At 45.7% G+C, this 14,010-nt stretch overlaps 1 protein-coding gene across 1 annotated transcript in view; it reads right to left on the reverse strand.

Moving 5' to 3' along the window:
- Window positions 1–14,010, reverse strand: part of LOC135550232 (A disintegrin and metalloproteinase with thrombospondin motifs 2-like) — a 53,245-nt gene that overhangs the window by 6,951 nt on the left and 32,284 nt on the right. The window contains exons 4-15 of the mRNA XM_064980847.1: window positions 10,924–11,147; window positions 8,252–8,335; window positions 7,480–7,636; window positions 7,265–7,370; window positions 6,885–7,031; window positions 5,375–5,507; window positions 3,932–4,045; window positions 3,634–3,779; window positions 3,344–3,519; window positions 926–1,059; window positions 290–413; window positions 55–135 (exon numbers count right to left, since the gene is read on the reverse strand). Of these exons, the coding sequence (XP_064836919.1) occupies window positions 55–135; window positions 290–413; window positions 926–1,059; window positions 3,344–3,519; window positions 3,634–3,779; window positions 3,932–4,045; window positions 5,375–5,507; window positions 6,885–7,031; window positions 7,265–7,370; window positions 7,480–7,636; window positions 8,252–8,335; window positions 10,924–11,147 (1,626 nt within the window). The remainder of the gene's footprint in view (window positions 1–54; window positions 136–289; window positions 414–925; window positions 1,060–3,343; window positions 3,520–3,633; window positions 3,780–3,931; window positions 4,046–5,374; window positions 5,508–6,884; window positions 7,032–7,264; window positions 7,371–7,479; window positions 7,637–8,251; window positions 8,336–10,923; window positions 11,148–14,010) is intronic.

Genomic DNA, 14,010 nt, shown 5'->3' on the forward strand with positions numbered 1-14,010 from the left:
GGGATATTAACGACCCACTCTGTTATTCACAGAACCATCCATAAATAACCCTACCTAGGATGTGAGGGGTCCCCTTGAACTCCTGGATCAACAGATGCCTGGCCCCTCGGGGGATTTCAAGTATCTTGAGGAAACCTGAAACAAACCGCAAGCAAAATAGATGTGTGATGACGAAGAGTCTCGTCTTGGTATAAAATCAGCTTGAGATACCGAGAAGAGCATCCCTAGACTCCCATTAAAAAATAACAAATTGTGAAGTGAGGGTAGAGGAAGTTGAGGAGGGGCTCACCTTGTTTTTTAACGCTTCTAGTGAAGTTGCCCTTGATGATCTTACAGCTGGAGTTGTCTCCACCGCATATCCCACATTTGTCCTCCTGCGTGTCGGAGGCTATCTGGTTATCACAGCCAACGTGCTGTAGAGAGATTAGCTGAGTCAGTGTTTGAGAGTATGGGATCCAGCTGAGGAGTGGGCCCGGGATGGGTCAATCAGGACAAAGACATTCTTTCTGACAAAATTATTTCTGACAAACCTCATCCCTCCTCCCATTGCACAGTCAACATTTGAGAGTTGTACAGTGCCGTCCACCTCATGACTCATACTACTGTAATAAGGTGGACAGACAGTATAATACATTATATACGGAAAGGGAAAATAAGGGGTAAAGGATTCCATACACATGAGAAGATGTATGAGAGAGAGAGGGGGGGGGGGGGCTGTTTATATCAGTATGGATAAACTGTTTATATCAGTCTGGAAAACCCATATGGAAAACGGTCATAACTTCAGTTGCACCAGACCAGCGAAAAATACCCAGTAGCAGGAGGAGATTTATGGGATTGTATAAGGCGTAATGTTTATGGTCATATTTAATAATGTCCCTTCATGCATGACTTCTGTAGGCCATATGACCTGGGCGATGCCTACCTCACAGTCCCCCCGCACACATATACTGTAAGGGTCTTTGTAGGAGCAGCGTGTGCCATCGTGCACCATCCTGTTCATGGCCACCACGTCTCCTGTCTCCTTAGACTTGCAGTAGAGTTGGCATCTCTCATCAGCTACAGTACAGATGAGAGGGGGGGGGGACATGATATAGGGTTTAATAAAGAAATTATAGTCATTCAGTCTTCAGCATTCTTTGACTGTGCCCATATTCCTGTCCATATTCCACTGGCACAAATGAAACAATCTGAACAAACAATATTTTGAATTCTATATCATACTATGTCTGCATTATTTTGTTTTAGTCATGAGTATACACATGTATGGCAATAACAACAGGATAATGCAAAAGGACACTGTAAGGGTGTGAAATGAGACCCTTCATTTATAAAGCTAATCAAATAACACAATAACAATCTTTCCACCCCAGTGGAAAGCAGGAGGGAGATTCCTGAGTAATGACATTTCCATGTGTCCTTATTTAAACACTGGCCTGACTGACGTTCCCCTGACATGTGGAGAGGCATGGCCTGTCTGTCTGAGGGCTTCTCAGATTCCCCGGGTAAACCAATCATTCCTCATTGACCCCACTCAGAACAATCATTATAGTCGCCAAGAGACTTGAGCTGCTGGGTCATTAACTGAGCTGATGCAGCCTCGGGAAGTAGTGTGAATATCAGTGCAGCCAGATGCTTCTTCTCCTCCTCCTACTTCTCCTGCTCTTCCTCCTCCCTTTCCTCCTCCCCCTGCTCTCCACCTAGAGCTCAGCTGTCTGTTTTAGCAATGGGCCACCTTATGTAACTTCAGATTTGTATGATGGTTTGCCATGGAAATTGTCCCTGGCCTCACAACGAAAGAATGAGAGCAGTGGTGTAGACATTTTTCCTTTCTCCGTCTCAACAAAGCCTCCAGGTCAACTTCTGATTTAAAAAAAAAAAAAAAAGCCATCTGGCCTCTCGACAGTCCATGGTTGGAGAAGGCATGCACAACACAGGAGGTTGGTGGCACCTTAATTGGGGTGGACAGGCTTGTGGTAATGGCTGGAGCGGAATAAGTGGTATGGCATCAAACACACGGCTCCATTCCAGCCATTATTATGAGCCATCCTCCCTTCAGCAGCCTCCACTGATGCACAAAATGGAGAAAGTCCAACTCTTATTATACTCTGCTTCTATTCTAGGTGTAACAATATAGCAAATAATTGCGTCTTATTTTTAGTGTCCAAAAAGTGGTAGTTATGCTATAACACAGTCCACCTGTTTAACCTCTTACACTTATGGTGGCGCTATTTCATTTTTGGAAGAAAAACGTTCCCGTTTTAAACAAGATATTTTGTCACAAAAAGATGCTCGACTATGCATATAATTGCTACTGTTCGAAAGAAAACACTCTGACGTGTCCAGAAATACAAATATCTTCTCTGTGCGTGCCCTTTAACGTGAGCTTCAGGCAAAACCAAGATGACTTGGTATCCAGGAAATGACAAGGATTTTTGAGGCTCTGTCTTTCATGATCTCCTTATATGGCTGTGAATGCAAGAGGAATGAGTCTGCCCTTTCTGTCGTTTCCCCAAGGTGTCTGCAGCATTGTGACGTATTTGTAGGCAGATCGTTGGAAGATTGACCATAAGAGACCACATTTACCACGTGTCCGCCCGGTGTCCTGCGCCGAAATTGGTGCGCAAAAGTCACCTGCCAGTATTTTTCCATGGGGCACAGAGAGAGAAGCAAGCTTCCATGAACTGCATGTCAATGAAGAGATATGTGAAAAAACACCTTGAGGATTGATTCCAAACAACGTTTGCCATGTTTCGGTCGATATTATGTAGTTAATCCGGAAAAAGTTTCACGTTGTAGGTGACTGCATTTTCGGTTCGTTTCGGTAGCCAGGCGCAATGTAGAAAACGGAACGATTTCTCCTACACACAGACGCTTTCAGGAAACACTGCGCATTTGGTATGTGGCTGGGAGTCTCCTCATTGAAAACATCAGAAGCTCTTCAAAGGTAAATGATTTTATTTATTTGGTTATCTGGCTTTTGTGAAAATGTTGCGTGCTACATGCTACACAAAATGCTATGCTAGCTTTGCATACTCTTATACAAATTAGTCAATTTCTATGGTTCAAATGCATATTTTGAAAATCTGAGATGACAGTGTTGTTAAGAAAAGGCTAAGCTTGAGAGCAAACGCATTATTTTAATTTTATTTGCGATTTTCAGAAATCGTTAACGTTGCGTTATGCTAATGAGCCTGAGGCTTAGTCACAATCCCGGATCCGGGATGGGGAGTTTCAAGAGGTTAAGAATACTGCTAAAGCATATTAACGTCAGCCCTTCTCTGGCCCCTCTGTCTTTTTCAAAGCCAGGACTTTTGACTCCCAGGCAGCACTATGGACTTACGGTCAGGATGCTCATAGGGCAGCCAGTGGTGCTTGGTGTTGTCATACTCAAAGTAGGGGTCCCACATCTTGCACTGCTCCTCCCTGAAGTCAGCGAAAGGCTCGGAGCACTCCTCTAGGTTGCACAGCTGGAATTCATAGCTGTTGCCATAGCAGGTGCGTCCTCCATTGGCAGGGCTGAGTTATGGCAAGGGAGAAAGGCAGAGGGAGTCCCTTACATTTAGACATCTTCCTATTATGAAGAGGGAGTAAATGCGCATCTATCTGCGTGTCGTCTTGTGTTGTACTCACGTTGGGTTGTCACACTGACGGGTCCGGAAGCGCACACCACCCCCACAGGTGCGAGAGCAGGAGCCAAAGCTACTCCACGTGCCCCAACCACCATCCTGCCTTAGAATGTCTGGAGTCAACTTGATGCAGTAACCTTTGAAGCAGTGCTGAAAGAGAGGGAGAGGTAGAGGGAGAGGGATGGGACGAGAGAGTGATAGAGAGAGAGAGAAGCAGGGTGAGAGGAAGAGAGTTGCCACTGCTTATGTTTACACAAACATTGTAGCAAAGCATTTAACGTGCAAAGAGGAATCGTTCTCACCATCCCCGGTGAACACTTAGTGCCGTCGATGGGCGGACCCTTCTTGGTTTTGCAGAAGAATGGGTTGTCTGGGTGACTGCACCAGAGCTGCTTGCAGGGGTCATAGGTGCTGTACTAAAAGAAACAGATTCATGCTCTCTCTCACACATGCAGCTGAAGAAAGCTTCCCACAGCCTAACACTGTCATTAAGGACATCTATGTTAATACCTACATTTTGTGAAGTACATATATTACCAAGGCCCTTAAACAAGACATTGAACTTGGTCAAATCTGATTCACCAAGACAAAAACAATGCTTGAATTACATACAGTACATAGAACCACAGATACTATGAATCTATTGCGGTCCCTCACAGCACAGCACCCTCAGATACACTTGCAGGATGATGTTTCACGCATAACGCCTTAACTCAAGTAGTTTAGACTGTAGGTTAAAAATCACCCCATCTTTGCTTACACCATCACCATCAAATAAACGAACAGGCTGCGTGCGAACGTACAGTACATGTAACCTGGCCTGAAGGACATGGAACAAATCATGGAGTCAGGTGTGTTTGTGTCTGTGTGTTTGTGTACACACGAGCTCTGTAAAACCACAGTCCACCAAGCTCATAAAATACCAACCCCGATCGACACAAATGTACATGAATGTCACGAAGGGTAGACAGTGATATGGTTGACCACCCTAACAGGCACCGTAACAGCTACACGGTTTGTGGACAACATTAAACAAAGAAGTTATGGACTCCCTACTTCTCGGACCTAGGCTTATCTCTTACCTGCTTTGCTGAACGGGCCACCCTTCACAGCTAAGGAATTAGTTTGACAAGAAAGCGAAGCAAAGTGTCCAATTGGCACTCCCCCCAATTTACTCCAGAATGTGATCCAAAAACCTGCTGTCCCAGCTGTCCTTATTCTCTCCTTTCCACATCAAACAAAAACCATTTCTCCAAATAGTTCAGCCTTCTTGAAAGGAAACAATTAAAAACATTTCAATATAACTGACTCCGAAGTGTCGACTTCCTCTTTAGAGGGGCAATTAAATGTACCCGTTATTGTTTTGTAGGTCTTTTCATCCAAAGACTAATGAGGTCATACTGCAGCGACAGATCAAGTCGGCCTGCTTTGAACTCATGAGTTCATAAAAATCTGATTTGTTCCCCTGGATGCTTTAAAAGCTAAGATGGCTCCGGTTTTATGGTCACACCCTGACCTAGACCCAGACAAGGAGGTCAAGGAGGAAGTCAAGGATGATGGTCATTAGAGAGACCCTGGAGTGAAGCTCAAGCTCTATTGGATTTTTACCAGCCCCAGATGGCAGCCTTTCTAAGGGATGGATATTCAATTCAATTGGTAACGCCACTAGATGCTGCTGGTGTGGCGACTAGTCAGCTAGTTGGGCATACAGGTGCGTACGGGAGAGGAGTTGATGAAGGACTCACTGCTGTGCACATGATGTAGCCGGCGCCAAAGTCAAATCGACACTGCTCGTCCATGGAGTAGTGGATCCCTGGTAACTGTGGCAACGCCGGCCAGTCATGGTCAAAGGGGTCGTCACGGAGACAGTCATAGGAGCTGTGGGAGAAAAACGTTAATTGGAATTGAAGACTTTGGTCTCGATCTAACAGCTGAATAAACATTTCAAAATCTCACCCTAACCCTTCACTGTAATCACACAATACCCCATAATGACAAAGCAAAAACAGGTTTTTAGAAATTTTAACAAATGTATAAAAAAATAACAATAATTAAATATCACATTTACATAAGTATTCAGACCCTTTACTCAGTACTTTGTTGAAGCACCTTCGGCAGTGAATACAGCCTCGAGTCTTCTTGGGTTTGACACTACAAGCATGGCACACCTGTATTTGGGGAGTTTCTCCCATTCTTTTCTACAGATCCTCTCAAGCTCTGTCAGGGTGGATGGGGAGCGTTGCTGCACAGCTATTTTCAGGTTTTTCCAGAGATGTTCGATCGGATTCAAGTCCGGGCTCTGGCTGGGCCACTCAGAGACTTGTTCCGAGGTCACTCATGCATTGTCTTGGCTGTTGGCTTAGGGTTGTTATCCTGTTGGAAGTTGAACATTCGCTCCAGTCTGAGGTCCTGAGCGCACTGAATCAGGTTATCATCAAAGATCTCTCTGTACTTCGCTCTGTTTATCTTTCCCTCGATCGCCGTTCAAAAACATCTCTACAGCATGATGCTGCCACCACCATGCTTCAACGTAGGGATGGTGCCGGGTTTCCTCCAGACGTGATGCTTGGCTTTCACGCCAGAGAGTTCAATCTTGGTTTTATCAGACCAGAACAAGACCGAGAGTATTTAGGTGCCTTCTGGCAAACTCCAAGCGGGCTGTCATGTGCCTTTTACTGAGTAGTGGCTTCCGTCTGGCCACTTTACCATAAAGGCCTGATTGGTGGAGTGCTGCAGAGATGGATGTCCTTCTGGAAGGTTCTCACATCTCCACAGAGGAACACAAGCTAGTGACCATCGGGTTCTTGGTTACCTCCCTGACCAAGGCCCTTCTCCCCTGATTGCTCAGTTTGGCTAGGTGGCCAGCTCTATTTAAGAATGATGGAGGCCACTGTGTTCTTGGGAACCTTCAATGCTGCAGACATTTTTTGGTAACCTTCCCAAGATATGTGCCTTGACACAATCTTGTCTCTGAGCTCTATGGAAAATTCCTTCAACCTCATGGCTTGGTTTTGCTCTGACATGCACTGTCAACTGTGGGATCTTATAGACAGGTGTATGCCTTTCCAAATCATGTCCAATCAAATGAATTTACCACAGGTAGACGCCAATGAAGTTGTAGAAACATCTCAAGGATGATCAGAAAGTCATGCTGTCTGAATGCACTGAAAGTCATGTTCTATGGGGGATTGAGATGTGTCGGTCCTGACTGTGGGAACAGAGAGAGGTCAGAGGTCAGCGTTGACCTGGACTCACTTCAGGTACTTGCTGAGCTCCGCCTGGCTGCATCGGGACCAGTGGAAGCGATGGAAGGCAGCCTGCACCAGAGGGGCCATGATGCTGCCCATGGGCACCTCGTCGCCACATTCATTACCAGGGGGGCCATCATGCTCCATACCCAGCCTGCCAGGGGAAGACAGGATGGCGTCAAATATACAGCAGGCACTAATACATCTGTGAGTACGCATGCATGTGTCCTGTGTATTCATTCTTTTTATAGAGTTTATTGTTATCCCTGAAATGTAAATGCATAGTAGTAACTGTTGTCATGCATACAATATTACTGTTGTAATACATACAATAGTACAATATTTGTGCATACTGTGTGTTGAACGGTGTGTATAAGTGTGTCTCACACATGTCCAGTCTCATGTGCCACGACGAATGCAGAGGAGAAGCCATCCTCGTGGTTGAGAGTGCAGCTCCGCACTGGGTGGCACATACCCGTTACAGGAGCGTAACCTAAGCAATGAGAAAGAGAACAAAAGAGAGAGAAAACAAGGAATATGTATACTGTGTGAACACACATGATGTGTATATTGTATGAGAGCACATTAAGTATCTCCAGTACCTTGCATGCCGGAGGGACCAAACTCCTGTCGGGTGAGGAAGATGGCATGGTCATGATACTCTGGATCACTCCTGTCTTCCTTCTGCTGCAGGAAGGCCCAGCGACATATGTTCTCTAAACTCTGAGACGGGTTGCCCAGCTCTATCAGACTCATAGACTGGAGACAATACAGGAAAGGACAAACTGTGACCACATGACCTCAGTCCATTCTTACAACATAGTTATGCTAAAAAACTTGATTGGTTTTTGATGAGGGCGACTCATCAAGAGAATGTCGACAGCTTATTTTTGTATATTTCCCTGTTTGTCTGCAATGCATTGAAAATACTTTTTACCAAAGTATTTCTGGCATATCCTTCTAGCCAGTAGGTGGTACTCTTGAAGTGACAAATGCATACCGGTGCCATGACAGCAAATGAGGAATTCTCTCATACAAACTGACAGTCACATCCAATCCATAATACAATCCAACAAAATGCTTTTGCAGACTAGAGATAATAGGGTTTTACTATTACATTTACTTATCCAAAGTAAATGCAGTAAAGGACTATTCTTTTTTGATCAAGGTTTTTTTATTTGGTATTTTAAAGATTATACAGACTAACGGGTAGAGGGCAAAACAAACAGATCCCTTACTGCATCAACCCCGCATGCTCCAACAGAGCCCCACCGCAGTACCAGAGTACAGGAGTATTCTGACATGGGGATCAATCTCCTACAGGTTACATCTGCTGACCATGTGGGTGAATGACTGAGGCCTATTGTGTCTTACCTTGGCAGGACACAGCATGATGATACGGACCAGAACCACGTTGATGTGAGCACCCAGGGTACGATCCTGGTAAATCTCATTCACCTGCAGAGACAGACAGACAGACAAACTGACAGAAGCACGTGGCCTGCGACTACAGTACAGGATCATAATGCATATCACTTGGCTGAAGTATCTGAGAGAGGTTGGATATTGTGCAGGAGGGAGAGAGCAGTTAACAGGACCTGGTGTGTTTCCATCTGACATTGATATATTGGAATTTTATTAATGCATCATGTGCACCTCTTCCCCAGAAATGCACCTCTTGCTAGGAACGCTCTTCTCTCTCTAAGGGGAGCTCTAATTAAAAAAGTATCCACATGTATTTAATGTCCTCTGACACTATTCCAGTCCCAACTGTCAAAGATTAGTAGGAGAGGCAGGGGTGCCCTCAGCCTGAGTGTGCATCTCCCAGAGAGGGATGGTCTCCTCTGACCTCATCTGTCTGTCACACCTTACTCATTTACACACCTCACTTTTCCTGGCATCGGGGAGGAGGCCCACGACAGTGCAGTGAGTGAGAGTGTGATCTCTCTCCTTCTCCCTGTGTGTGTGTGTGTGTGTGTGTGTGTGTGTGTGTGTGTGTGTGTGTGTGTGTGTGTGTGTGTGTGTGTGTGTGTGTGTGTGTGTGTGTGTGTGTGTGTGTGTGTGTGTGTGTGTGTGTGTGTGTGTGTGTGTGCGAGTGTGTGTGTGCGAGTGTGCGTGCGAGTGTGTGTGCGAGTGTGTGTGCGAGTAAGTAGAGGAATAGAAGGAGGACAGTCCCCTGTAAGATAAACTGAGCTAATGATGCCAGGGGAGGAGAATAGAGACCTGACAAGAGAGCAGAACAGACACACACACTGACAGACTGACTGACATGTGATAATGTAAAAGGTAACTCTGATTGAAAATCATTAGCTGTATTATCATATCAGATTTCATCTAATACGCATGGTAGCCATTTCACTACAATGGACCATTACAGGGTTTCTTGAAAAAGGCTAAAAGTAAAAAATTATTGAATGTGCGTTGGAGTCTAGATACCTGATACACTGAATCCTTTATGTATTATGCAATTGAATGCAGTTTAATTGGCACCAATGCACAATAATCCAAATGAGCCTATTAGAGCTAAACAGGCCCTTTAAGGACAAGTCCCCAATACCTAGTCCCCAGTCAGGAGAACACTGCCTGTCTCCCTCATGCTCGCTCTCTCTCTCTCTCTCTCTCTCTCTCTCTCTCTCTCTCTCTCTCTCTCTCTCTCTCTCTCTCTCTCTCTCTCTCTCTCTCTCTCTCTCTCTCTCTCTTCTGCATAAGAGTTGCTAAGCAACCTTCAGAAGATGTCCTTGGTAGAAACCCCCTGGGGCCTGTGTCTGTCTGGGCCCCTCCCTCTTGATAGGCTGGGCCAGCTGCACCTGAGCCCTGAGAACGCCTGGCCATGTCTGTCTGTCTGTCTGTCTGCCTTACTTCCTTCCTTCCTTCCTGCCTGTCTGACTTTCTGCCCGCCTGTCTCATCATCTTTCTGCAGACCTGTCTGTCTGTCCGCCTGGCCTATGTTTGTCTGTTTTTCTTTCTGTATGGTGTCTGGCCACCTGTCTCTTCTTTCTGTTAACCTGTCTGTCTTTCTGTCTACCCACCTGGCCTCTGTCTGTCTGGCATTCGGCCGGTCTGTCTGCCCGCCTGGCCTCTGTCTATCTGCTTGCCTGCCTGACTACCTGCCAGTCTCATCTTTCTGTTGACCTGTCTGTCTGTCTGTCTGTCTGTCTGCCTGTGAGAATTGATTTACTTGAATTCATCCTCTTGCTCTGCTTCAGTGGATCAAATGTAAAATGGCTAAATGACTCCCCATACTGAGAAATAACAGGACTGTGCCACAGTGTGTTTCTGGGTAGTGCATTTGTTTATCTTATATTTCTAGAAAATGAGCCGTCATGAAGCTTTCAAATTCATGCAAAGTGAACAGTACTTTACTGGATCATTCTAACAAATTAAATAGTGAAGGAAGGCCCGCTGGTACAGTGAACAGTACTCTACTGAATCATGCTAACAAGTGAAATAGCGACTCCCAACGCAACGCACCCTTCTCTCGCCATTTCACACACACACACACACACTCTTTTGCCCTCATCCTTATACGTATCTACCGTCCCCTGTTTAATCTTCTCCCTCTCTCTCTCTCTCTCATATATATATATATATATATATATATCTTCCTGGTCCTACCCCCACCCCCACCCTATCCCACCCCTAACCCTGTATTAATAACCCTGGCAGCAGGACCCTCATTAGCACTGGCCCTGTGCTGACCCACCGGAGGGCATGAGCTGGATTCTATTTCACTGGCCAGGTAGCTGACTAATTGTAGCCAGAATGCCAGAAAATCATTAGAATCAAATTAATAATTCTGCAAGGTCTCAAACAGGGGAGATGGGTGGGCGGAAGAGGCAGAAATGAAAACACATTGAAAGCACATAGAACACATAGAACAGGTTACAGAGTTTTGTGGTAGAAAATCATCTCAGAGGTGGAAATGGCTGCATATGTGAAAAAGGTTTAGTCTAGTGTCGTGTAGCGCTGCGTAAAAAAAAAAATATATATATATATCTAAAAAGAAGAAAAAAAGAGTGTAGCGTAGCGTAGTATATGGCACTAACTATGTTCATGAGGGTGAGGAGGTACTTCTGGATGTGCTCTCTGCCATGGAAGTGGACCACAGAGGAGTCCACCCCGAGTAGGACCTCGATGTTGAACAGCTGGTGTTCCTCGTTGGCCTGGCGACGGGCTCGAGCCTGCCTGGTCCTGTTCCAGATCCGGTTGTGCTGCTGCTGCACTCCTCTGGACAGGGCCTGCAGGTCCATCAGATCGCCTATGACTGACCCTGAACAACACAGACAGACGGATACAGTATGTGTGGAAGAAGGCCTTAGAGAGGAGTCACAGTAGCTAACGGCATTGTCCAGAAATATTATTTAAGATGGATGATATTAGCCAATGAAAAAAAAACTTTAAAAAAAGTGTTGACTCAAATAGTATTCTTCTCCAAAAATGTTTTTGTGTGTCACGTATACTCCCTCTCTGGCATCTGCCACCATCGTCTTGCGCACCAGCGCCTCATGACACTCACCTGGACTCCATCACCTCCTTCATTATCTTCCCTATATCTGTCACTCCCCTTGGTTCTCACCTCAGGTGTTATTGACTCTGTTTTCATGTCGGTGCGTTGTTTGTGTTTCGTGGTCATTGTATTTATTAAAACACTCACTCCCTGAACTTGATTCCCGACTCTCAGTGCACTCGTTACATGGTGCTGTATCCTTGGAAGTAATCCAGCATGGTCATGGTGGTAAAAATGTGTTTTTACCATTTAATGTTATATTAGTCAATAATGTTAACGTTATATTAGTCAATAGCCATTTTTGGAACATACAGACAAATCAGGGTTGGACTAAATTCAGAATTGGTTCCGGTTGGAAATGCGCATCTACACTTCGGTCCGCAGGTAGTATAACTTTTCATTACATTTCGTTATAGTACAACGGTTTGATTTGTCTAATCTTAGCAATTTCTTCTTAGCCAGCTACATAGCCGTCTTTGTATCAGAACGACAATTGCATAATTATCGTATTTCGTCGTCCTAACGTATCTGCCCAGCAGCTAGCTAAGCAGCTAGCTAACATCCACTGTCCACTAGCACTGTAGAAACTATTACACTCAACTGAACGACTCGATTAGCGTAGTGTCAGCTAGCTACATAGTTGTCTTCGTATCCAAGATAATTGTGCAGTTTAGAGTGTGTAGACTTAGAGTGATTATCTTAATTTACCGAGGTTAGCTAGCCAGCTATTTGTCGTCCTTAACGTCCATGGAGGAAATGCTGCTAGCTAGCTAGCCAACAGCTAGCCAACCTCTGAATTGAACTCCAACTACCCGGTCATCATTCCGCGTCGCTCCACAGGTAGTATCACATTTTCATTTCACTTCATTACAGTACAACGGTTTGATTTGTTTGATCGTAGCTAGCCAGCTACATAGCCGTCTTTGTATCTAAGACAATTGTGTAGTCAGAGCGATTTTCTAGGTTAGCTGGCCAGCTATTGTCGTTCTTCTAACGAGCTGGCCAGCTAGCCCCGAATAGCAGCACTGTAGTAACTATTACAGTACAACGGTTTGTTTTGTTTGATCGTAGCTAGCTAGCTACATAGCCGTCTTTGTATCTAAGACAATTGTGTAGCCTAGAGCGATTTTCTAGGTTAGCTGGCCAGCTATTGTCGTTCTTCTAACGTAGCTAGCCAGCTAGCCCCCGAATAGCAGCACTGTAGTAACTATTACAGTACAACTGTTTGTTTTGTTTGATCGTAGCTAGCTAGCTACATAGCCGTCTCTGTTCTAAGACAATTGTGTAGCCTAGAGCGATTTTCTAGGTTAGCCAGCCAGCTATTGTTGTTCTTTTAAAGTAACGGAACGCAATCAACCTTGCTAGCTAGCCATTAAGCCCCGAATAGCAGCACTGTAGAAACTATTACACTCGACGGAACGACTTGATTAGTGTAGTGTCAACATCGCAGCCACTACCAGCTAGCCTACTCCAGCAGTACTGTATCATTTCAATCATTTTAGTCAATAAGATTCTTGCTACGTAAGCTTAACTTTCTGAACATTCGAGACGTGTAGTCCACTTGTCATTCCAATCTCCTTTGCATTAGCGTAGCCTCTTCTGTACCCTGTTAACTATGTGTCTATCTATCCCTGTTCTCTCCTCTCTGCACAGACCATACAAACGCTCCACACCACGTGGCCGCGGCCACCCTAATCTGGTGGTCCCAGCGCGCACGACCCACGTGGAGTTCCTGGTCTCCGGTAGCCTCTGGAACTGCCGATCTGCGGCCAACAAGGCAGAGTTCATCTCAGCCTATGCCTCCCTCCAGTCCCTCGACTTCCTGGCACTGACGGAAACATGGATCACCACAGATAACACTGCTACTCCTACTGCTCTCTCTTCGTCCGCCCACGTGTTCTCGCACACCCGAGAGCTTCTGGTCAGCGGGGTGGTGGCACGGGATCCTCATCTCTCCCAAGTGGTCATTCTCTCTCTCTCCCCTTACCCATCTATCTATCGCCTCCTTTGAATTCCATGCTGTCACAGTTACCAGCCCTTTCAAGCTTAACATTCTTATCATTTATCGCCCTCCAGGTTCCTCGGAGAGTTCATCAATGAGCTTGATGCCTTGATGAGCTCCTTTCCTGAGGACGGCTCACCTCTCACAGTCCTGGGCGACTTTAACCTCCCCATCTACCTTTGACTCATTCCTCTCTGCCTCCTTCTTTCCACTCCTCTCCTCTTTTGACCTCACCCTCTCACCTTCCCCCTACTCACAAGGCAGGCAATACGCTCGACCTCATCTTTACTAGATGCTGTTCTTCCACTAACCTCACTGCAACTCCCCTCCAAGTCTCCGACCACTACCTTGTATCCTTTTCCCTCTCGCTCTCATCCAACACTTCCCACACTGCCCCTACTCGGATGGTATCGCCGTCCCAACCTTCGCTCTCTCTCCCCCGCTACTCTTTCCTCTTCCATCCTATCATCTCTTCCCTCTGCTCATACCTTCTCCAACCTTTCTCCTGACTCTGCCTCCTCAACCCTCCTCTCTTCCCTTTCTGCATCCTTTGACTCTCTATGTCCCCTATCCTCCAGACCGGCTCGGTCCTCCCTCCCGCTCCGTGGCTCGATGACTCATTGC

The sequence above is a fragment of the Oncorhynchus masou genome, chromosome 12 (genome assembly GCF_036934945.1).
Source record: "Oncorhynchus masou masou isolate Uvic2021 chromosome 12, UVic_Omas_1.1, whole genome shotgun sequence".
Classification (NCBI taxonomy): Eukaryota; Metazoa; Chordata; class Actinopteri; order Salmoniformes; family Salmonidae; genus Oncorhynchus; species Oncorhynchus masou.